General features: G+C 36.1%; 1 protein-coding gene across 2 annotated transcripts in view; it reads right to left on the bottom strand.

The window, feature by feature from the left end:
- NBEAL1 (neurobeachin like 1) overlaps window positions 1-26,848 on the bottom strand; it is a 228,732-nt gene that overhangs the window by 29,688 nt on the left and 172,196 nt on the right. For both annotated transcript variants that reach the window (XM_089915931.1, XM_089915930.1), the window contains 8 exons: window positions 19,894-19,995; window positions 18,155-18,250; window positions 17,637-17,761; window positions 14,892-15,032; window positions 12,023-12,153; window positions 5,155-5,264; window positions 1,811-1,928; window positions 652-749 (listed from right to left, as the gene is read on the bottom strand). In XM_089915931.1, the coding sequence (XP_089772057.1) occupies window positions 652-749; window positions 1,811-1,928; window positions 5,155-5,264; window positions 12,023-12,153; window positions 14,892-15,032; window positions 17,637-17,761; window positions 18,155-18,250; window positions 19,894-19,995 (921 nt within the window). The remainder of the gene's footprint in view (window positions 1-651; window positions 750-1,810; window positions 1,929-5,154; window positions 5,265-12,022; window positions 12,154-14,891; window positions 15,033-17,636; window positions 17,762-18,154; window positions 18,251-19,893; window positions 19,996-26,848) is intronic.

Genomic DNA, 26,848 nt, shown 5'->3' on the forward strand with positions numbered 1-26,848 from the left:
TTTAATAAAGGAGGGAGGAAGGCTCACCTGACAGGGGCCTTCAACCTCACCTTTTCCTTTCCCAGAAACAAAATAAATGTGATTGGCTTTCTGAGTAAATATAAATCCTTTGTGACTTAAGACGAATTGACTGAATATGTGGATTTTGACTGCAATGTTTTGACATTCAAAATAGGAACAATCATGGGCTTCCCTGGTGGCACAGTGGTTGAGAATCTGTCTGTCAATGCAGGGGACACGGGTTCAAGCCCTGGTCTGGGAAGATCCCACATGCCGCGGAGCAACTAGGCCCGTGAGCAACAACTACTGAGCCTGCATGTCTGGAGCCTGTGCCCCGCAACAAGAGGCCACGACAGTGAAAGGCCCGCGCACCGCGATGAAGAGTGGCCCCCGCTTGCCGCAACTAGAGAAAGCTCTCGCACAGAAATGGAAGACCCAACACAGCCAAAAATAAATAAATTAATTAATTTTAAAAAATAGGAACAATCATTTAAATCTATTTATTTTTAAAGTGACAGTATAATTTTTTCCAAATTCTAGATAATTCTGAAATTAGGTTTTAAATCATTAAAAACCTTGAAAATTACTGGTAGTACTATTCCTTAGAAATTAAATTCTGGACTTCGGTAATCAATAACTTTTATGCTTTACCTTTAACAGTTGACAAGGTGTTTGCCCAAAACTGTTAATCATCCCTTCTAAGGCTTTTCTTTCCTTCTCATCTGTTAAGGCATCCAGATCCACAGCTCCTAAAACCAAGAGAAGTAGTCAATTCACTATAGAACGAAAACAAATCAGCAAGCCACACAACTGTTTAACATATCAGAGACTGATTAGTATATTTTCAACAAAATATTATTCCATTCATCAATTTATAAAACTACTGTAAAGAGATAACTTTTAAAAAATCAGTAAAGCTTCAGATATTAAATATGTACAAAAATAAATTCCACCCACTGTTTAGAACTAAAATATTTTAAACAAAAGTTAACTGGTAGTCTATAAAGGTTTCTCTTATAAAAATGCACACTATACTCATAGTACACCTGATTGCTTTCTTCACGATAGTTAAGCTGAAACAAGTGTAATAACCACACAAAATTACTGCTATAAATTAGTTTATCTAACAAAAGTTGGGCAAGGTGATATTCTGGCTAACTGATTATACCAGCCATACTTAATCCCTATTGTTACATAGCTAGTAAGTGACCAAACTAGGTAAAGTCTGATTTCAAAGACTATGCTCCTAACCACCATGCTATACTACCTTCCTACAAAACTGTTATCAAATGAATACAGCAAGGTAAAAACATGCTTGTCTATTTACCAAAAGTCATGTGGGTTCTGCTCAAATTCATAAAACTTCACACTATTTATAATCTTTAGAACTATTAGCTCTGTGGAAGGATTAGGAAAGAACTCCTTCTTAAGCCTTTCAATGCCTTCAGAAAATGTTCTTGATCCAGAGCTAAACATTAGAATACTGTCATCTTATTATCATTGGAAGAATTTGTTATTTTAATTTTAAAAACTCTTATTTAATGTCTGCTAACAATTTAATACACAATACTCAGACCCAACTGAATAGAATACATATGGCCAGAGATCAAAATCTTTTATGCCATCAATAATTGACATTTTAACTACTATTTTTTTAAAAAGCAGCAGCCTTTCAAATAGAAAAGATAACTAAAATTATTTTTTAAATGTAGTCTTTCTTGTGTTAAATAGTTATGCCAAAAATACCATGTATAAACACATACTAAATAATATTTTTTATTAACAAAAGAGAAAAAGTATAGGCTTATACCTTCATAACTACAGTAATAGAAAACATTGAGTGCCTCCACTGCAGCTGGCCCCCTCTGTTTATAGCCAAAAATCAGATCTATCCATTCATGAAGATGAGCAGAAACATATTCAGACTCCTAGAAAAAAAAACAAATTTAGCAATTAATATAGAGATACCTTCCAACTACAACGTAATGATAGGTCCTTTAAAAAAATAAGAGCATTTTAAGCATTTCCACACACAAATCTTATCACTGTAAATAAAATTATCTCAAAATCATGTTAAACATTGATTGATCCAATTTGACTATATTCTATCTAGTAAAATGTAGACATATTTATTAATATTTACTACATATACATCTCCTAACTAATGGGTGAAGAAAATAACAAATATTCTTATAGTCCAAATAAGAACAACTAAAAAATTAATGATAGCTGTGGAATACATCTTTGTTGTGAAAATTCCACTGAAATAGTCCAGAAATTCAATTCAAGGAAACAAGGAAACCGCACTGGGGTGGACTGAAGATAGCTGAAAAATCACTCCCTCCACACACCCCCACACCGCCAACTAAGAGGTGAACTTGGTGGCAGGCAGAAGCTTAAAGAACCAGGAGCCTGTTAGTGAGGAGTTGAAAGACCGTAAGAAAATTGTTATTGGAGACAGGAGAAAAGGGAACTCATGTTTTCGTTACATGAAAGATAGAAAGGGTACCTAATGAACTCTTGGATCTGGGGACAGAGATTTCCAGGCAGAATGTTTTTAAATGCTAATTGGCTTCTTTTAGCTGCCTGTGATTATGTGTGGGAGGAGCAAGGATGAGTTTTAAAAATGAACTGTTTGGGTTTTAAGCATAATTTTAAAAGTATATAAAGGAGCTGGGTCTTGCTGGGCACAAAAATTATTTCTCATTTCCAGGATCACTAGAAAGCAAAGACTCTCAAAGTGAGAAATGGTCTAAGTTAATGCTTAAATCAGAATGTTTCCAGTAAAATATGGCCTTGGGCAAAAGTTTAGATCAGGAGTGTGGCTAAAAAACAATCTGCTGAGATCTCAAAGATTTTAGGTTGTGTGTCACAGACCCACCTAACTAGACAATAGAGCATCTTAACCTTAAGAACATTTTCCCATTGTAGCCTTCCACTCAGCCCAAAGGAGATAATGAACTATCTCGTAAAGTAATGTGGAATGGTTTTTGCCCAACAGAGCTGATGCATAAGAAACCCATAACATTTTAAAAGAAACTGCATTAATTCAAGCTGAAAAAGTTAAAAACTGTTCAAAAAATAAAAGAGACTTTGGCTTCCAGCTTATCATGGTTAGGAAAGAGGCTTGCAAAGATACTCTTGTAAACAATGTTTTTTTGTTTTAGTTTTTAAGATAAAGAATGACTCAGAGTGAAAAGCCAAGAGTCTAAGGGTAGAACAAAAAGATCCATGGAGAACCAATATCAGGGAATAGCACTGGGCCCTAGTAAAGTAACTGAGAGCATGTCCCTGCTGGAATTCTGAATTGTTATAAACAAGAGGCTAGGTGCCTCTGTTTTCTCGCTTCCTTTTGAATGTTAGTGTCTATTATAGTTTTCCTGTCCTTGTTACACCACTGTTACATGGGGGGCAGATAACTTGTCTCCTTACTTCAGTCTTCAGATACAAGAGGAGACACTGGAGTAGTTTCATCCACACATGGATTTAATTTAGATGACTAGTAAGATTCTGGACTTCAGGCCTCATGCCTTTATGCAAGGATCAGCAAACTACTGTTTGTGGGCCAAACCTTACTAGCAGCCAGATTTGTAGATTAGCAGAACACAGTCATACCCCCATTTTCTTTTGCACTACAATGGCAGAATTTCAACACAGACTAACTTTACAGCCAATGAAAATATTTACTAGCTGGTCCTTTACGGAAAAAGTCTGCAGAACCCTGCCTTAATGAGCTGAGACTGTGGGAAGGTCTTGAGAGGAAGTAGGTACATTTTGCATGTAGAAGGAATGTAAATACTTTGTGGCCAGAGGGCAGCCTGTGAATGGTGGATTAAAGATAGCTGCAAATTCTTTCTCACTCCAACCATTAAGAGATGGAGTTTACTTTCTTTCCTCTGGAATCTGCACTCATCCTGTTACTATTTAACCATGACAAGAAGGCAGAAGTGATACTGTGACAGTTCACAGCCTTAGGCCTCAAGAAAGCCTAGAAGCTTCCACTTTTGCATTCCTGGGGGGCCTTGAGCTGCCAGGTAAGAAGTCTGGCTAATCAGTTAGAGAGACCACATGAAGAGGAGATATCCTGAGACTACAGGGAGAGGGAGAAAAGTCAGCATCCCAGTGTCCCAAGGCAGCCTCCAGAGGACTCCAACCTTAGCTGCCATATGACTGCAAGGGGATGAGAACCTTAAGCAAGACCAGAAGAACTGCCCAGTTGAGGCAAGTCAACTCACATAAGCGTGAGAAATAATAAAATGGCTATAGTTTTAAGCCACTAAATTTTGGGATAGTTTGTTACACGGCAATACGTAACTGAAACACAAAGTTCTAACCTCTTATTAATGAGGAGTATGTCTTCCTAAAATCCTGGACCCCTACTTACTGTCATAGATAACACAGAAGGAAGCATCTGAGAAGTTCCTGCCTAGTTAAAAAGTAACAGATTATTTTTCAGAGTTGTTTTATTTTTTCCCAATTCCTTATTCATGCATGGGGTTATTGCTTACAAATGTTAAAATGTAATCCTGAATTTTGTAAACTTGACTAACTATGTACTAATGACAAGGAATGTTTCCAAGTACTGGCCTATTTAGTTTCAGAATCTGTAACATTTCAGTTTAGATAGAAAGCTAAGTGGGCTCTTGTGGGGGAAAAAAGCATTATCTGCAAGATAATAACACAATAGCAACATTAAACTAACTCTCACTAGTCCTTCAATTCCAAAATGGAAATTTAGCTAAAAAACTAGTAAAAATTTTAAGTGGCATTTAGGATTTATTTAGCTGTCTTATTAAAAACTTACTGGAATCCTTCAGAGGAAAAAAATATATACTTATTCTTGTTAGATTTGAAACAAATGTCGGAACTGTGAAAATCAAACTATGACCAAAATAGGTTCACATACAATAGGTAGATATCTCATAGAAGTGAAAAAAAATTTTTTTGCATACATCCATGGGACTGTATAGTCTCACTATATCAGAAGATCCATAACCTCAAAATAAATTACTATATTATACTTTCTAAAACAGCACATATAATAGATTACAAATTAATCCAGGAAAATAATAGATATACTTTATTTCATCATCCTCTGGAAAACACATAGATCTATCTTATTGATTGTCTAATAACTAAACACAAAAATCTTACCAGAGCTTTCCTATGTTTATAGATGAAATCTTCAGCTGACTTAGCCCATTTGGGGAGAATGACATCATTTACTAGTTCTCTGGAAACTTGCAGACGACCCAAGTTAAATTCTAAGACATGTAAAAGATAAATGTATCAAATCATTTTAGATTTAAATAAATCAAGTAAAACAAATAAAAGGGTACATTACTTAGCAAAACTGAATGCTTTTCTTCCTTTATTAAGAGTAAAAGGTGAGAATCAAGTTCCTTTCCCTTTTTTTAAAATTTTTATTTTATATTGGAATATAGTTGATCAACAATGCCCTGTTAGCTTCACATGCACAGCAAAGCAACTCAGCCATACATATACATGTATCTATTCTTTTTCAAATTCTTTTCCCATTAAGGTTATTAGAGTATTGAGCAGAGTTCCCTGTGCTATATATACAGCAGGTCCTTGTTCGCTATGTATTTTAAATATAGCCCTGTGTACGTGTCAAACCCAAACTCCCAATCTATCCCTCCCCCCCATCAAGTTCCCTTCTTGATATAAATTTATTGAACAGGTAAAAATAATTCTTATTTATTGGAATGCATTTTATCAGTTGATTAAAAAGGTAAATGAAAATAAGATAGTTTAAAATTAGTTATTAGAAGATAAATCAGATAATCGTTTATTTTTTGCTGAAAAAAGTGGAGGAAATTATAGTTATGACCAAAACCCTTAACCTGAACAAAAATGCAACAGTAAGCATTCTTCTTACATTAAAAATAATTAACATAGTCCTTCTAATGGTTAATTTACAAAATAGAGCTCCTTAGAGCTTTTTGGTGTAACTTACAACTTAAAATGACTTATTTGTGTTATGGAAAAACAATATATTTATATACCACTATTTTAAGTAGATATTGACATAATAAAGATTTGCTCATTCTAGTTAGAACACAGTACTTTTGACAAAATTGTCCCAAAGATGAAATTTTCTTATTCATACAGTGCGGAAAGGGAAAAGTGTTAACACAAAAGACCTTCATTAAAGATGCTGCCTAAAAATATCAGTGTGTCCTTAAAGCTGAAGACAGGTTCAAGTGTCACAGAATGATAGGATGCACAGGGCGTGTGGCCTTAACCGAACTATTGTATAGCAGATATTGTTGGCCACCTGATAGCCATTCCTCCTTATCTGGTAGAAGAACCTTGCTTTAATTCAAGTGTCCATCCTGTCTTATATTTCATGCTTCTTGTAGGTGACTGGCATAGGGGTTGGTATATGACCCAGCTCTGGACAGTGAAGGAAGATTATGAGAAAGGGTTTCTCAAATTTAAGAAAGGACAGGGCTTCCCTGGTGGTGCAGTGGTTGAGAGTCCGCCTGCTGATGCAGGAGACACGGGTTTGTGCCCAGGTCGGGGTGATCCCATATGCTGCAGAGCAGCTGGGCTCGTGAGTCAAGGCTGCTGAGCCTGTGCGTCCGGAGCCTGTGCTCTGCAACGGCAGAGGCCACAACAGTGAAAGGCCCATGTACCGCAAAGAAAAAAAAAAAATAAAGAAAGGACACATACCTTGGGTCACAAATATAGCCTTGGTAAATTTAAGAAAACTGAAATCGGATCAAGTATCTTTTCTGACCACAACGCTATGAGACTAGATATCAATTACAGGAAAAGATCTGTAAAATATACAAACACATGGAGGCTAAACAATACACTACTTAATAACAAAATGATCACTGAAGAAATCAAAGAGGAAATCAAAAAATACCTAGAAACAAAAGACAACGGAGACATGACGACCCAAAACCTATGGGATGCAGCAAAAGCAGTTCTAAGAGGGAAGTTTATAGCTATACAAGCCTACCTTAAGAAACAGGAAACATCTCAAATAAACAACCTAACCTTGCACCTAAAGCAATTAGAGAAAGAAGAACAAAAACACCCCAAAGTCAGCAGAAGGAAACAAATCATAAACATCAGATCAGAAATAAATGAAAAAGAAATGAAGGAAACGATAGCAAAGATCAATAAAACTAAAAGCTGGTTTTTGAGAAGATAAACAAAATTGATAAACCATTAGCCAGACTCATCAAGAAAAAAATGGAGAAGACTCAAATCAATAGAATTAGAAATGAAAAAGGAGAAGTAACAACTGACATTGCAGAAATACAAAGGATCATGAGAGATTACTACAAGCAACTCTATGCCAATAAAATGGACAACCTGGAAGAAATGGACAAATTCTTAGAAGTGCACAACCTGCCGAGACAGAACCAGGAAGAAACAGAACATATGAACAGACCAATCACAAGCACTGAAACTGAAACTGTGATTAAAAATCTTCCAACAGGGGCTTCCCTGGTGGTGCAGTGGTTGAGAGTCTGCCTGCTGATGCAGGGGACAGGGGTTCGTGCCCCAGTCCGGGAAGATCCCACATGCCGTGGAGTGGCTAGGCCCGTGAGCCATGGCCGCTGAGCCTGCGTGTCCGGAGACTGGCTCCACAACGGGAGAGGCCACGACAGTGAGAGGCCTGCGTACTGCAAAAAAAAAAAAAAAAAAAATCTTCCAACAAACAAAAGCCCAGGACCAGATGGCTTCACAGGTGAATTCTATCAAACATTTACAGAAGAGCTAACACCTATACTTCTCAAACTCTTCCAAAACATAGCAGAGGGAGGAACACTCCCAAACTCATTCTACGAGGCCACCATCACCCTGATACCAAAACCAGACAAAGATGTCACAAAGAAAGAAAACTACAGGTGAATATCACTGATGACCATAGATGCAAAAATCCTCAACAAAATACTAGCAAATAGATTTCAACAGCACATTAAAAGGATCATAAACCATGATTAAGTGGGGTTTATTCCAGGAATGCAAGGATTCTTCAATATACGCAAATCAATCAACGTGATATACCATATTAACAAACTGAAGGAGAAAAATCGTATGATCATCTCAATAGATGCAGAGAAAGCTTTCGACAAAATTCAACACGCATTTATGATAAAAACCCTGCAGAAAGCAGGCATAGAGGGAACTTCCCTCAACATAATAAAGGCCATATATGACAAACCCACAGCCAACATCGTCCTCAATGGTGAAAAACTGAAACCATTCCCACTAAGATCAGGAAAAGGACAAGGTTGCCCGCTCTCACCGCTCTTATTCAACATAGTTTTGGAAGTTTTAGCCACAGCAATCAGAGAAGAAAAGGAAATAAAAGGAATCCAAATTGGAAAAGAAGTAGTAAAGCTGTCACTGTTTGCAGATGACATGATACTATACACAGAGAATCCTAAAGATGCTACCAGAAAACTACTAGAGCTAATCAATAAATTTGGTAAAGCAGCAGGATGCAAAATTAATGCACAGCAATCTCTGGCATTCTTATACACTAGTGATGAAAAATCTGAAAGCGAAATCAAGAAAACACTCCCATTTACCATTGCAACAAAAAGAATAAAATATCTAGGAATAAACCTACCTAAGGAGACAAAAGACCTGTATGCAGAAAATTATAAGACACTGATGAAAGAAATTAAAGATGATACAAATAGATGGAGAGATATACCATGTTCTTGGATTGGAAGAATCAACATTGTGAAAATGACTATACTACCCAAAGCAATCTACAGATTCAATGCAATCCCTATCAAACTACCAATGGCATTTTTCACAGAAGCAGAACAAAAAATTTCACAACTTGTATGGAAACACAAAAGACCCCGAATAGCCAAAGCAAGCTTGAGAACGAAAAATGGAGCTGGAGGATTCAGGCTCCCTGACTTCAGACTATACTACAAAGCTACAGTAATCAAGACAGGATGGTACTGGCACAAAAACAGAAATACAGGTCAATGGAACAGGATAGAGAGCCCAGAGATAAACCCACACACATATGGTCACCTTATATTTGATAAAGGAGGCAAGAATATACAGTGGAGAAAAGACAGCCTCTTCAATAAGTGGTGCTGGGAAAACTGGACAGCTACACATAAAAGTATGAAATTAGAACACTCCCTAACACCATACACAAAAATAAACTCAAAATGGATTAAAGACCTAAATGTAAGGCCAGACACCATCAAACTCTTAGAGGAAAACATAGGCAGAACACTCTATGACATAAATCACAGCAAGATCCTTTTTGACCCACCTCCTAGAGAAATGGAAATAAAAACAAAAATAAACAAATGGGACCTAATGAAACTTCAAAGCTTTTGCACAGCAAAGGAAACCATAAACAAGACGAAAAGACAGCCCTCAGAATGGGAGAAAATATTTGCAAATGAAACAAATGACAAAGGATTAATCTTCAAAATTTATAAGCGGCTCATGCAGCTCAATAACAAAAAAACAAATAACCCAACCCAAAAATGGGCAGAAGACCTAAATAGACATTTCTCCAAAGAAGATATACAGACTGCCAACAAACACATGAAAGAATGCTCAACATCATTAATCATTAGAGAAATGCAAATCAAAAGTACAATGAGATATCATCTCACACCAGTCAGAATGGCCATCATCAAAAAATCTAGAAACAATAAATGTTGGAGAGGGTGTGGAGAAAAGGGAAAACTCTTGCACTGCTGGTGGGAATGTGAATTGGTACAGCCACTGTGGAGAACAGTATGGAGGTTTCTTAAAAGACTACAAATAGAACTACCATATGACCCAGCAATCCCGCTACTGGGCATATACCCTGAGAAAACCGTAATTCAAAAAGAGCCATGTACCAAAATGTTCATTGCAGCTCTATTTACAATAATAGCCAGGACATGGAAGCAACCTAAGTGTCCATCAACAGATGAATGGATAAAGAAGATGTGGCACATATATACAATGGATTATTACTCAGCCATAAAAAGAAACGAAACTGAGTTATTTGTAGTGAGGTGGATGGACCTAGAGTCTGTCATACAGAATGAAGTAAGTCAGAAAGAGAAAAACAAATACCGTATGCTAACACATATATATGGAATCTAAGAAGAAAAAAAAAAGGTCATGAAGAACCTAGGGGTAAGATGGGAATAAAGACACAGACCTACTAGAGCATGGACTTGAGGATATGGGGAGGGGGAAGGGTAAGCTGGGACAAAGTGAGAGAGTGGCATGGACATATATACACTACCAAACGTAAAATAGATAGCTAGTGGGAAGTAGGCGCATAGCACACGGAGATCAGCTAGGTGGTTTGTGACCACCTAGAGGGGCGGGATGGGGAAGGTGGGAGGGAGGGAGACGCAAGAGGGAAGAGATATGGGAACATATGTATATGTATAACTGATTCACTTTGTTATAAAGCAGAAACTAACATACCATTGTAAAGCAATTATACTCCAATAAAGATGTTAAAAAAAAAAAAGGACACAAAAAATTAAAAGTCCCACTTCTTTCTAAGACACTGTTGTATCTGTCTATGATGACTAGAATTGCTTTAGTTATTTGTAATCATGACAGTAACTAGCCAAGAACAAAGCCAAAACACCCAGACCAGCAGAGTAAAAATACAGAAAGAACTTGGCTTTGATGATGTTGTTAAGTTACCATATCTCAGGACTTTTATTATGGAAAGTACTAAAATTTTCTTGCTTGCACAATTTTGAGTTGGTTTTATTCATATTTTTTGTCATTCTAACATACTTTGCTTTGTCCTACCCAGCTCATTTCAAATAAAGAGGCAATGTATAATTAGAAATGGAGGCCACCAGGACAGTAGTACAAGACAGCAACTAGCTGTGGTGAATGTGAGTAATTGTCAAGCTAGGCAAAACTTAAATTCTGTATCCAAATTTAATCTGCTTATTCCTGCTATCCCAGATACCCTGCTTTAGAAGACTCGAATCCTCTGGCTGACGTAGAGTCTAGGATCACACTTAGTCAACAGTTGCATCTGATTTTCTGAAGGTGACCACTTCTAACTGCCCTACTCTGAGAATTAGATGCCTTGCCTCCAACAACCTGCCCCAGAGTGAACAATTGAAGGTCATGAAGTCCTGGATATGCTTTCACCAGCAGGACAAACAATTCTACCGAGAAAGCAAAGGGTCAAACATTAACATTACGTGCTGAGGGAGGAAAAAGAAGTTGTAACAGCCCTTTGACACTGGAATTTCCCTAAAGAACACCAGTAGTAAGAACCTTGCCAATTTCCTTATTTGTACTTAAAATAAATCTAAACTACCTCATAGAAAAAGTATTTGGACATTTTTAAAGACCATATTTCACTCTATGATTCTTTTCTTCAAAAACATAATATGGTTTTTCAAATATTGTGGTAACTTATACCCAGTCATTTTTTTCAACTTGCCTCCTGTCTTCTGCTGTAAAAGGAGTCAGCAAATTTCTACAAAGTGTCAAAGAGTAAATATTTTTGGCTTTGTGAGCCCTATGGTCTCTGTTGCAGTTACTCAAATCTGCCATTATACTGTGAAAGCAGCCACAGTTTATGTAAATGAATTGGCTAGTTGTATTCCAATAAAACTTTATTTATAAACATATGGGTCTGCCCACAGATTTGGCCCATGAACCTATAGTTTGCTGACCCCTGGTATAAATCTTCATCTTATCTAACTCAAACACTTTTAACCCATGGAGGTTTATGGCTGAAATAGCATATAGCCATTTTTTGCTTCTCTAGTAAACACTGTACTCTGATAAATTCTCTTACCAATTCAAATTTGACTCATTTATCTTATTCACTGTAGCACTTCTATCCGTAGAAGATAAGACTAGTACCTGAACATCATTTAAGCCTTGTCACTGAATAATACACAGAATGAACCTTAAATAATCTAGAGGTCATCACAAAAATGTCCTAAAAGATATTTTTCAGGATTCTCCATTGGGACCTGTTCAGTCCAATTTTTAATCTCCTATTTCTTACGATTTTGATTTTCCAAAAATTCTGGGAAATAGAAGAATTCAGGAATAAGTTCCTTCACATCATATGGATTGTCCATGAGAGCCTGCCAGGTAGCAGGGATGGAATGGAATTGTCGATCTGCACAGTCAAACCTGCATGTGGAGATTGAAAGAGAACAGTGAATACTGAATGAGAGCAACAACAGGCTAAAACAAACCTTTAATCTTCCTTCAGGTTTCCTCAGGATTAGTTTCTCTTTATTTAACCTTTCTCTTTAACGTCTAAAAACACAAGTTGCTCTCCTTATGACAATCTTTCTTATTTTGTTGCCAGGAACTGAATACTATAATTTTAATCACTAGTATCATCTTAGTTAAAATAGATGAAAATGGCATAATTTTTAATCAGTAAAATTTATTAAAGTGAATAAATATTATTTGGATTTTTTAAAATTACAGAGTTTAAATATCACTCTAAGTATTATAGTATTGACATACATAGTTAACAGATCTATGGAAATGCTGCTGATTTAATCCTTGATACATAAGTATCTTTACAAACTCTTTTGCTAAAAACCAGAGGGTGAGTTAGGGAAATAGTTCTGTAGCTAAAGCTTTTATACTTTACTTGCATATACTATTATCTTATTTTAACTTTATTTTCAAGTTCCATCCTGGGCCTATGGTAGTTGAAAGAAGCTCACGTGGTCATGCTGCAATTTTATTGTTTTGGCTAATCACAAACAGCATAAATCCCTTCTGTTTCATCTCCTTTGATAGTATTTTCCTGAATTTATTCCATAAATGATGACTTCTAAGTGACAGTTAATGACTAATATGACTCTTTATGCCTAGCAACCTTGTTTTGAAGCAGAGCTGAACTTAGCAGAACTCTAAATTTAATTATAGTCAATGATTGTGTCATCAATAAAGTCTAATAATGGTATATTCAAATTGAAGGAGACGTACAGTTTTAATGGAAGAATCTTTTTGTTTGGGAGGGGGAGAACAGCTTTACTGATACATAATTAACATACATATAATTCGCTCTAAGTGAACAATTCAACGGCCTTCAGTATATGCAGAGCTGTGCAGCCATCACCACAACCAATTTTAGAACATTTTCATCACTCCAAAATGAAACCCTACATCTAATAGCAGTCACTCTCCATTCACTCTCCCTCCACCCCTGAGCAACTACTAATCTACTTTCTGTCTCTATGGATTTGTCTATTTTAGACATTTTATGTAAATCATACAATATATGGCATTTTGTGTCTGGCTTATTTTATTCAGTGTACTGCTTTCAAGGTTCATCTATGTTGTAGCACATATCAATCTTTCATTCCCTTTATTAACTCATGCCAGATAATATTTTATTGCATGGGTATACCACATTTTATTTATTCCTTTACCAGTTGATGGGTATTTTTGTTGTTTCCATATTTTGGCTATTATAAATAATGCTGCTAAGTACATTTGTGTACAAGTGTTTGCATGAACATATGTATTCAGTTATCTTGGGTATATACGTAGGAGTAGAATTGCTGGGTAATATGTAATTCTATCTTTAACCTTTTGAAGTACTGCCAGACTGTTTTCCACAGAGTCTGCATCATTTTACATTCCCACTGCCAGTACATAATTATTCCAATTTCTCAACATACTCATCAACAGTAGGTATTATCTGTCTTTTTTATTATAGCCATCCTCATGCGGGTAAAGAGGTATCTCAATTTGGTTTTGATTTGAATTTCCCTGATGACTAACGATGTTAATCATGTGTTTATTGGGAATTTGTAATCTTCTTTGGAGAAATGTCCATTTAGACCCTTTGTCCAGTTTTTAACTGGGTCATTTGTCTTTTTATTATTGCACTGCAAGAATTATTTATATATTCTAGATACAAGTCCCTTAACAGATCTATAATTTGCAAATATTTTCTCCTACTGAATTGGTTGTCTTTTTTACTTTCTTGATGATGTCCTTTGAAGCACAAACAGAATCTATTTTTGAAGCTTTTTAAAAAATCATTTATTCATAAAATCACTAAAAGCTGAAAAGACCCAGTTATACTTTACTGGAAGGAAAATTACCTGCATTCATGACAAATGTAACATTTGGAGATGTGTAGTGATCAAAGCCTCTCCTTGATAGCCAAGGCTTGGTGTACTAAAGACAGGAATAAGGAACCCAGGCTAATTTTGAGAGATAAAATTTACATGGAAAGAGTAGAACAGGCAATGTTTACATAGTTTTTGACTGGGTAGAAAAGGCAAAATGATAATGGTAAAGAATAAGGCAACATGAAGACTAAATGGGAGTTAGTAGAGAGCTTCCTGGAGGATACATTGGGGAATGGAGGATTCTTGGAAAAGTTTCTTTCTTTAGGATCATTAAGAAAATGTGAAAGTTAGGTAAGTTATAACACTGACAGGTGATACGATAATACAACGGCATCACAGATCTGTTTGAGCTGCTACTAATAATGTAAGGGCCCTTATTTCTCCCTATTTTTATTCCTATTGATTAATAAATATTTTTAGGAGGACTACATAGGCATTGGTTAGGTTTGAATCTCTGGGATACATCTTGGGTCAAGGTCTAAATCAGTTCTAACTCTAAATCTCTGGTAGATTCCTAAACCCAGTTGAAAATCACAAAAGTACACTGGATAGCAGTAAAAAGGAATTCACCTTAAAAGTCATTTGTGTAAGTCAGTTTGAGTGACCTGTTCTCAAACAAGTTTGGCTGCTTTTATCTAGGGAGCTAGTATATGAATCGAAGTCTAACAGAGGAGAAAAAAAGATAAGGCCCTGTTATAACAGTACAAAGAGTTTTCAACACTATCATACAGTCTTAAGAAAATAGCTTATTTACCCAAAACATACCTTCCACTCTGAAGTTGGATGTGGAGGGTGGTGAATGGTTCTGTACGAATAAGATAGTGTATAACCCCAGCAGAATTTGAATAGTGAGTACCATAATGAAATTTATCAATAGTTCCCATAGGATCCTCAAAATTTTCATATCTAAAAAAAGAAACTAAAGTTTTATAACCACAATAGTAAAATTAACTTAGAAAGACATATGTTTGTATTGTATGGCTGAAAACACAGTTTTTAAGAAAGTATGTATTTGTGGGCTTCCCTGGTGGTGCAGTGGTTGAGAGTCCGCCTGCCAATGCAGGGGACATGGGTTCGTGCCCTGGTCTGGGAAGATCGCACATGCTGCAGAGCGGCTAGGCCCGTGAGCCATGGTCGCTGGGCCTGCGCGTCCGGAGCCTGTGCTCCGCAACGGGAGAGGCCACAACAGTGAGAGGCCCGTGTACCGCAAAAAAAAAAAAAAAAAGAAACTATGTATTTGTATCATCACGTCATGTTAATAAATGAAAAAAAATTTATTACTTTTTTCTGAGCAATAAAATAGCACTAATATTGGATTTTTGAACACTTGTATTATGTAATAATATTCACAATAGATAAATTAGAAACCAGAGAGAAACTACCAAAAATGAAGAAATTTAAAATCAATTACAATTGCACTTCCCAGAGATAATTAACATTAACATTTTGATGAATATGTGTCAATCCTGAATTATGAATTAATATATATTTTAATATAAAAATATATTTTAATATAAAACCACTATACATTATATATTGTTCACAACTTATTTTTTCATCTAACAATTTTCTGTTAATATCTTACAAAATATGTATAATTGATTCACTTTGCTGTACAGCAGCAACTAACACAACATTGTAAATCAACCACACGACAATAAAAAGTTTTAAAAATCTTACGAAACGACTGAATAGTCTTTTTTTTTTTTTTTTTTTGCGGTTCGCGGGCCTCTCACTGTTGTGGCCCCTCCCGTTGCGGAGCACAGGCTCCGGACGCGCAGGCCCAGCGGCCATGGCTCACGGGCCCAGCCGCTCCGCGGCATGTGGGATCCTTCCGGACCGGGGCATGAACCTGCGTCCCCTGCATCGGCAGGTGGACTCCCAACCACTGCACCACCAGGGAAGCCCTGAATAGTCTATTTTTAACAGGTACACGGTATTTATAAAAATTAGATGTACGAATATACAACAATTTAACTATTTACTTATAGATATTTAGGTTGTTTCTATTTTTCTGCTTATTGTAAGCATGTGATAATTAGACATCCTTTTGTGGCCAAGATAATGGAAAAAAATATAGAAGGTCAGTCAAGAATTGTAAAAATGAATGTCTAATGATCTAAAGGTAAAAGAAGGAGATGTGTATAGCACGGGGAACTCTACTCAATATTCTGTGATAACCTATATGAGTAAAGAATCTGAAAAAGAATGAATATATGTATATGTATAACTGAATCACTTTGCTGTATACGTGAAACTAATACAACATTGTAAATCAACTATACTCTAATAAAATTTTTTTAAAAAAGGAAAAAAAAAGGAGATGGTGGAAAAGAAGGTCTAAATCAGATTATCAGCAAAGGATATATATAATAATTCTGCAAGAACTATCACTGATCCTGTAATTGTTTTGAATGGTGACATCTGAGTTCGTGGATATAGTATCTAAATAAGAATGAACAGTTTTTTGGAAGCAATAAACATTGAAATTTTTAAACCAAAATACTAATCAGTTCATCAAGCTAAGGTAAATTTCCTTTTACATAGAAGTCATTAATATTCAGGAGAATAAAGAAAGTTTTCGGGTCAAAGTCATTTGTACCTATGCAAAAAAATAAACTATTGAAATTTAAATTAAATTGTATCTTTGATTATCTATAAAATAAGTTAATTTATATGAACAGTATTTCCTGTGGAACAGTGTTAACAGTGTGACTAATGGCAGTAGGGTAATATATACACAGCAAAATTCCATTTAGTACAACAAATATTAAACACTGCAAAAAGTCCTGGGGAAGATCTGCAAACAAAAAGGGGGGGAAAATAATGTACCATCAACCCTCAAATAAATCTACAACTAAGTTTGTTTGCAGAATTGCTCTTTGTCTTTATTACTAGAAGTCATAACTGACAAGTCATCCACAAGTTCACACGGAGAAAAAGGAAAATTAAAATTAGATTATTTTTTACTGTCAGCAGCTGGCTTTGGATAAAAAAAAAAGTACGAGACATTTACAGGGTGGCTCAAAAATATATAGAACTATAAATATTTCCTTTCCTTATTCAAATATCACTTTCTAAATTTTCACACATTTCACTGTTCTTTATTCACATTATTGGTGAACAACAGGTTAGTATTATTAATTTTATATCCACCAAAATATTATATTAGATGGAATGTTAGATCTGTAGGTTATTAAGTCTAAAATACCTGGGGAAAAAAATTTCAAGAACCTATTACCATTTAGCACATACTTATTACAAGGTAAAAGAAATTCTAAACAATATAAATTTAACTTTGGTAATGAAGGGAAATACACAGACTATAGTTAAGATATTTGAAGGACAACTGATATATTTTCAAGAAAACTTAGTGAAGGAATTACCAGACTCTGATTATCAAAAGTAGTTGTGCATTTAAAAAAAGTAACACTTGGTTGGCCATAGCAGAAATCAATACAAATTCAAACAAGCTATGGGCATCTTTCAAAAGGAATGAAAAGCACTTACTTTTCTCGCATGGCTTTGGCATTTTTATCATTAACTACCCCAATTGGTTTGGATAGATCTCGAAATACAGATGGGTTATTAAGATCCAACTCGTCTGAAGTATAATCTTGTAAAATCCAGGGGAACTAAAAGAGCCACAATTTACAATTTAGACATTCCTTCCTAGAGAGGCTACCATCTCCATATCTAATATAAATGTTTATCTAAGACAAAAAGGGATAGTCTTTATTTTTTCCCTGTTGCAAATGTTTATTCATCTTTAGTTCAATAACCAGAAGCATTATTTCCTGTAATTCCACTGGAATATTTTCAATGAAGTGAAAGAAAAAGGGTTTTTATTTTTAAAATACTCTTCATATTTACGTACTTCTTGAAAATAGCACGGTAGAAATATACAGAAAGGCAAAATCAGTTTTTATGTCTTTTTAAAAATAAAAACTAGATATCATCCACATATATTTTGTGTATTAGAAAACTGAAAGGTAATTCCATATTTACAAGATTTATATAAAACTCACCACAGGATACTGCGCAAGGTCATTATAGGTTCGTCCTGCCATTGTATTTAATTGAATGAGGTAGTCAAAATTTGATATCTCTCTGTTTACCCATTTCTAGACAGCACAAAAAAAGAAAAAATCAAAATGAATCTGTATCTCTTAGAAATCAGTAACTATTACTGACAGTACTAAAATAATCATGTGTTCCCATTATCTCTATCATCTTTTTGATAAAGGAATGAAGCTTTAAAAAATATTTAACAGGGAGGTAAAATCAATATGCTTTTCCTAAATTCACTTCCTCTTAAAAATTGGTCTCTAGAAAAGGAAAACTCCTACACTACAATCTAAAAAGTCTTCTATAAGAATTAAGTCTTTTCTTCAGTTAAAAAATATTTTGTTTGAATACCTTAAAACTTTTTAATTCTAGGACTGCCCAAATTTGAAATTTTTGTCATAAGTTGAAATTTTCATAAGTGTAAATATTAAAAAATCAGTATCTCAATGTACTAAATGATCTACAAATTTTAAATAAACATTATATTAACTATATTCAGAAAACTACTTTTATAGAGCAAAGGTAAATGGGATTTTGCTATAACAGATATAAAAATTTTCTAAAGGAAGACATAAACATTTTTTTTTAATCACCTTACTGTACTGAGACTACTAATTACTCTACACAGTGTAGGCATGCTCAAGCATTTTGCTGACAGATTAATACACCCCTTTAAGTTTACTGTGTGCCTTAAGCAAAGGACATACTTATGGGAAATAGTGAGAAATTAATCTATGTATACAGATTTTATAGAAAGCCCAATTTTAACTGTACTTGAGTGCCAAACTGAGGAAACAGTACTTTAATGAATAAAGTTTATTTCACAGAAAGCAGGAAATATACTCTATTAAATAAAGCTTATTCCATAAACAATAGGAAACAATTGCTGATGGCTTTTGAACAAGAGCAACATTTAAAGATTAACACATATGTAGGAGGAAGGAGAGAGCCAGGAGACAAGAGAACCTAATTGGAAGACTACTAAAACCCTAGAGAGCAAAAAACAAGGGCCTTTCTTTGGCTTTGGACAGTGTAAATTCAAGAGATGTTGGGATATATGTGAGGATAAAATACACGAAAGCATTAGCTTTGGCAGATAGAAGGATTGGAGAATTTTTTTTTTTGCCTTTTTTCCATGGTGTCTTTTGTATTTTCCCATTTTTTTACTTGTGAACAGGTTATTTTTACTATTAAGAAAAAAAATCCTGTGTACTATTTTTTAAAAAGAACACTATTAAAAAAGAAGAATTTAGGGCTTCCCTGGTGGCACAGTGGTTGAGAGTCCACCTGCCGATGCAGGGGACACGGGTTCGTGCCCCGGTCTGAGAAGATCCCACATGCCGTGGAGTAGCTGGGCCCGTGAGCCATGGCCGGCCGCTGAGCCTGCGCGTCCAGAGCCTGCACTCCGCAATGGGAGAGGCCACAACAGTGAGAGGCCCACGTACCGCAAAAAAAAAGAAAAGAAAAAAAAAAGGATTTATAAGATATGCCCATGAACTGAATGACATGCGAACTGGAGATAGGGCACTGTATGTGTGAGGGAAACAGAATGATTCAAAGATAATTCATAAGATCAATCTGAATGGAAGAAGAGCAGTTGCAGAATCAAAATAAAATAATTGAAAGAAGGAAGTTTTACTTCTAAGCAAAAGTCTGAGATATAAAATGAGCAGCAAATCAGCGACTTAAAATTTCCTACCTGTGTCACTCCTGATGCTTTGAATAACTCCTGTGGTGATCTGGTTCCATAACTATTTGGAGAATGAAGTGACAACAGTCTGCTATATACTTTGTTCCTAACCTATTAAAAAAAAAAGCACTTTATGGGTTAAAAATTCATCAAGACAAACGAGGATTATGGCTTTATTAACAGATTTATTGAGATATAATTCATGTACCATAAAATTCACCCTTTAAAATACACAATTCAGTGGGCTTTTTTTAATATTCACAGAGTTGTGCAACCATTCACATTATCTAACTCTGGAACATTTCCATCATCCTCAAAAGAAACTACATACTCACTAGCCATCACTCCCCAATTTCCACTCCCTCCCATCCCCTGACAACAATAAAACTACTTTCCATCACTATGGATTTGCCAATTCTGAACATTTCATATAAATAGAGGATTGTGGTTTTAACTTCTCTATTTTACAAGGCTTAACGAAATTATGACATGTATTTTTTTTAGAACTTTATAGTATATAATGGAATAATCTTCAGATATTGAATCAAAAAACTACTTCACTTTTAGTTCAAATTTAGTTCTGTCATTTACTAATCATCTTGGCAAATCAATTAATTTACTGAGTCTCATTTGTATATTAAATATAATAATCTCTACCCTTACAGTTTTGTGAATTACTCAGGTTTATGCAAATGTAAAGAAATAAAATTAATCTTTGAACTTCAGTTTCCTGATCTATAAAAAAAGGAATGGAATTTGCCATAGCTAATCTGAATGTTGTTATGAAGTTTAGATACCACATACAAATGTGCTTTTAAAACTATTTACAGATTAGGAACCAACACCGTAGAGTAGAAGGACATGCTCTCACTCCCTCTTGTGAGAACACCAGAATCACAACTAGCTGCTGGACAGTCATCGACAGGAAGACACTGGAACCCACCAAAAAATACACCCCACATCCAAAGACAAAGGAGAAGCCACAATGAGACAGTAGGCGGGGTGCAATCACAGTAAAATCAAATCCCATAACTGCTGGGTGGGTGACTCACAGACTGGAGAACACTTATACCACAGAAGGCCACCCACTGGAGTGAAGGTTCTGAGCCCCACGTCAGGTTCCCAACTTGGAGGTCCGGCAATGGGAGGAGGAATTCCGAGAGAATCAGACTTTGAAGGATAGTGGGATTTGATGGCAGGACTTCGACAGGACTGGGAGAAAGAGACTCCACTCTTGGAGGGCACACACAAAGTAGTGTGTGCATCGGGACCCAGGGGAAGGAGCAGTGACCTCAGGGGAGACTTAACCAGACCTACCTGCTAATGTTGGATGGTCTCCTGCAGAGGGAGGGGGTGGATGTGACTCACCGTGGGGACAAGGACACTGGCAGCAGAAGTTCTGGGAAGTACTCCTTGGCGTGAGCCCTGCCAGAGTCTGCCATTAGCCCCAGCAAAGAGCCCAGGTAGGCTCCAGTGTTGGGTTGCCTCAGGCCAAACAACCAACAGGGGGAGAAGGCAGCCCCACCCATCAGCAGTCAAGCAGATTAAAGTTTTCCTGAGCTCTGCCCACCAGAGCAACAGTCAGCTCTACCCAACACCAGTCCCTCCCATCAGGGAACTTGCACAAGCCTCTGAGATAGCCTCATCCACCAGAGGGCAGACAGCAGAAGAAGAACTACAATCCTGCAGCCTGTGGAACAAAAACCACATTCACAGAAAGATAGACAAGATGAAAAGGCAGAGGGCTATGTACCAGATGAAGGAACAAGATAAAACCCCAGAAAAACAACTAAATGAAGTGGAGATAGGCAACCTTCCAGAAAAAGAATTCAGAACAATGATAGTGAAGATGATCCAGGACCTTGGAAAAAGGCAAAGATAGAGAAGATGCAAGAAATGGTTAACAAAGACCTAGAAGAATTCAAGAACAAACAGACAGAGATGAACAATACAATAACTGAAATGAAAACTACACTAGAAGGAATCAATAGCAGAATAGCCGAAGCAAAAGAATGGGTAAGTGACCTGGAAGACAGAATGGTGGAATTCACTGCTGTGGAACAGAAAAAAGAAAAAACAATGAAAAGAAATGAAGACAGCCTAAAAGACCTCTGGGACAACATTAAACACAACATTCTCATTATAGGGGTCCCAGAAGGAAAAGAGAGAGAGAAAGGACCAGAGAAAATATTTGAAGACATTATACTCAAAAACTTCCCTAACATGGGAAAGGAAATAGCCACCCAAGTCCAGGAAGCACAGAGAGTCCCATACAGGATAAACCCAAGGAGAAACACGCCAAGACACACAGTAATCAAACTGGCAAAAATTAAAGACAAAAAAATTACTGAAAGCAGCAAGGGAAAAATGACAACATACAGGGGAACTCCCATAAGGTTAACAGCTGATTTCTCAGCACAAACTCTACAAGCCAGAAGAGAGTGGCATGATATACTTAAAGTGATGAATGGAAAGAACCTACAACCAAGATTACTCTACCCGGCAAGGATCTCATTCAGATTTGATGGAGAAATTAAAACCTTTACAGACAAGCAAAAGCTAAGAGAATTCAGCACCACCAAACCAGCTCTACAACAAATGCTAAAGGACCTTCTCTAAGTGGGAAACACAAGAGAAGAAAAGGACCTACAAAAACAAACCCAAAACAATTAAGAAAATGGTCATAGGAACATACATATGGATAATTACCTTAAACGTGAATGGATTAAATGCTCCAACCAAAAGACACAGACTGGCTGAATGGATACAAAAACAAGACCCATCTATATGCTGTCTACAAGAGACCCACTTCAGACTTAGGGACACGTACAGACTGAAAGTGAGGGGATGGAAAAAGATATTCCATGCAAATGGAAATCAAAAGAAAGCTGGAGTAGCAATACTCATATCAGATAAAATAGACTTTAAAATAAAGAATGTTACAAGAGACAAGGAAGGACACTACATAATGGTCAAGGGATCAATCAAAGAAGAAGATATAACAATTACAAATATATATGCACCCAACATAGAAGCACCTCAATACGTAAGGCAACTGCTAACAGCTATAAAACAGGAAATCGACAGTAACACATTAATAGTGGGGGACTTTAACACATCACTATACCAATGCACAGATCATCCAAAATGAAAATAAACAAGGAAACACAAGCTTTAAATAACACAGTAGACCAGATAGATTTAATTGATATTTATAGGACATTCCATCCAGAAACAGCAGATTACACTTTCTTCGCAAGTGCACACGGAACATTCTCCAGGACAGATCACATGTTGGGTCACAAATCAAGCCACAGTAAATTTAAGAAAACTGAAATCATATCAAGCAATTTTTTGGACCACAACGCTATGAGATGAGAAAAGAATCACAGGGAAAAAAACGTAAAAAACACAAACACATGGAGGCTAAACAATACGTTACTAAATAACGAAGAGATCACTGATGAAATCAAAGAGGAAATCAGACAATACCTAGAGACAAATGGCAATGAAAACACGACAACCCAAAACCTATGGGATGCAGCAAAAGCAGTTCTAAGAGGGAAGTTTATAGCTATACAACCTACCTCAAGAAACAAGAAAAATCTCAAATAAACAATCTAACCTTACACCTGAAGGAAATAGAGAAAGACAAACAAACAAAACCCAAAGTTAGCAGAAGGAAAGAAGTCATAAAGATCAGAGCAGAAATAAATGAAATAGAAACAAACAAATCAATAGCAAAGATCAATAAAACTAAAAGCTGGTTCTTTGAGAAGATAAACAAAATTGATAAACCATTAGGCAGACTCATCAAGAAAAAGAGGCAGAGGACTCAAATCAATAAAATTAGAAATGAAATAGGAGAAGTTACAACAGACACCACAGAAATACAAAGCATCCTAACAGACTACAATAAGCAACTCTATGCCAATAAAATGGACAACCTGGAAGAAGTGGACAAATTCTTAGAAAGGTATAACCTTCCAAGACTGAATCAGGAAGAAATAGAAAATATGAACAGACCGATCACAAGTAATGAAATTGAAACTGTGATTAAAAATCTCCCAACAAACAAAAGTCCAGGACGAGATGGCTTCACAGGTGAATTCTATCAAATATTTAGAGAAGAGTTAACACCTATCCTTCTCAAACTCATCCAAAAAACTGCGAAGGAAGGAACACTCCCAAACCCATTCTATGAGGCCATCATCACCCTGATACCAAAACCAGACAAAGATACCACAAAAAAAGAAAATTACAGACCAATATCACTGATGAATATACACGCAAAAATCATCAAGAAAATACTAGCAAACTGAATCCAACAACACATTAAAAGGATCAGACACCATGATCAAGTGGGATTTATCCCAGGGATGCAAGGATTCTTCAATGTACGTAAATCAATCAATGTGGTAAACCATATTAACAAATTGAGGAATAAAAACCATATGATCATCTCAATAGATGCAGAAAAAGCTTTTGACAAAATTCAACACCCATTTATGATAAAAACTCTACAGAAATGGGCATAGAGGGAAACTACCTCAACAGAATAAAGACCATATATGACAAACCCACAGAAAACATCATTCTCAATGGTGAAAAACGGAAAGCATTTCCTCTAAGATCAGGAACAAGACAAGGATGTCCCCTATCACCACTATTATTCAACATAGTTTTGGAAGTCCTAGCCACGGCAATCAGAGAAGAAAAAGAAATAAAAGGAATCCAAATTGGAAAAGAAGAAGTAAAATGTCACTGTTTGCAAGTGACATGATACTATACATAGAGAATCCTAAAGATGCCACCAGAAAACTACTAGAGCTAACCAATGAATCTGGTAAAGTTGCAGGATACAAAATTAATGCACAGAAATCCTTGCATTCCTATACACTAATGATGAAAAATCTGAAAGAGAAATTAAGGAAACACTCTCATTTACCACTGCAACAAAAAGAATAAAATATCTAGGAATAAACCTACCTAAAGAGACAAAAGACCTGGATGCAGAAAACTATAAGACACTGATGAAAGAAATTAAAGATGATACCAACAGATGGAGAGATATACCATGTTCTTGGATTGGAAGAATCAATATTGTGAAAATGACTGTACTACCCAAAGCAATCTACAGGTTCAACGCAATCCCTATCAAATTACCAATGGCATTTTTGATGGAACTAGAACAAAAAATCTTAAAATTTGTATGGAGACACAAAAGACCCCGAATAGCTAAAGCAGTCTTGAGGGAAAAAAACGGAGCTGGAGGAATCAGACTCCCTGACTTCAGACTATACTACAAAATTACAGTAATCAAGAAAATATGGTACTGGCACAAGAAAAGAAACATAGATCAATGGAACATGATAGAAAGCCCAGAGATAAACCCACGTACCTATGCTCAACTAATCTATGACAAAGGAGGCAAGGATATACAATGGAGAAAAGACAGTCTCTTCAATAAGTGGTGCTGGGAAAACTGGACAGCTAGCTACATGTAAAAGAATGAAATTAGAACACTCCTTAACACCATACACAAAAATAAATTCAAAATGGATTCAAGACCTAAATGTAAGACCGGACACTATAAAACTCTTCGAGGAAAACATAGGAAGAACACTCTTTGACATAAATCACAGCAAGATCTTTTTTGATCTACCTTCTACAGTAATGGAAATAAAAACAAAAATAAACAAATGGGGCCTAATGAAACTTAAAAGCTTTTGCACAGCAAAGGAAACCATAAACAAGACGAAAAGACAGCCCTCAGAATGGGAGAAAATATTTACAAATGAATGAACGGACAAAGGATTAATCTCCAAAATATATAAACAGCTCATGCAGCTCAATATGTTAAAAACAAACAACGCAATCCAAAAATGGGCAGAAGACCTAAACAGACATTTCTCCAAAGAAGGCAAACAGATGGCCAAGAGGCACATGAAAAGTTGCTCAACATCACTAATTATTAGAGAAATGCAAATCAAAAATACAATGAGGTATCACCTCAAACCCATTAGGATGGGCATCATCAGAAAATCTACAAACAACAAATGCTGGAGAGGGTGTGGAGAAACGGGAACCCTCTTGCACTGTTGGTGGGAATGTAAATTGAAACAGCCACTATGGAGAACAGTATGGAGGTTCCTTAAAACACTAAAAATAGAATTACCATATGACCCACCAATATACTGGGCATATACCCAGAGAAAACCATAATTCAAAAAGACCCATGCACCCCAATGTTCATTGTAGCACTATTTACAATAGCCAGGTCATGGAAGCAACCTAAATGCCCATCGACAGACGAATGAATAAAGAAGATGTGGTACATATATACAATGGAATATTACTCAGCCATAAAAAGGAATGAAAGTGTGTCATTTGTAGAGATGTGGATGGATCTAGAGACTGTCATACAGAGTGAAGTAAGTCAGAAAAACAAATATCAAATATTAATGCATATATGTGGAACCTAGAAAAATGGTACAGATGAACTGGTTTGCAGGGCAGAAATTGAGACACAGATAGAGAACAAACGTATGGACACCAAGGGGGGAAAGCCACAGGGGGGGTGGGGATGGTGGTGTGATGAATTGGGCAATTGGGATTGACATGTATACACTGATGTGTATAAAATTGATGGCTAATAAGTATGTGCTGTATAAAAAAGTAAATAAAATAAAATTAAAAAAAAAATAATAAGAGACCAGAGAGCTAGCTCTTTCTCTCTCTCTCATCCTCTCTCTCCTTCTCCCTCTCTGCCCACCATGTAAGGATACAGCATCTGTTAACCAGGAAGAAGGTGTTCACCAAGAACCTGACTGCACTGGAATCCTGCTCTTGAACTTCCAGCTTTCAGTCCAGAACTAAGAGAAATAAGTATTTGTTGTTTAAGACATCCAGTCTATGGTAATTTTGTCATAGCAATCTGGATGAACTGTGTCAGTGCAGTTGA

The sequence above is a fragment of the Delphinapterus leucas genome, chromosome 8 (assembly GCF_059928025.1).
Source record: "Delphinapterus leucas isolate spDelLeu-1000000601 "Yukka" chromosome 8, BTC_Dleu_Yukka2, whole genome shotgun sequence".
NCBI classification, from domain to species: domain Eukaryota; kingdom Metazoa; phylum Chordata; class Mammalia; order Artiodactyla; family Monodontidae; genus Delphinapterus; species Delphinapterus leucas.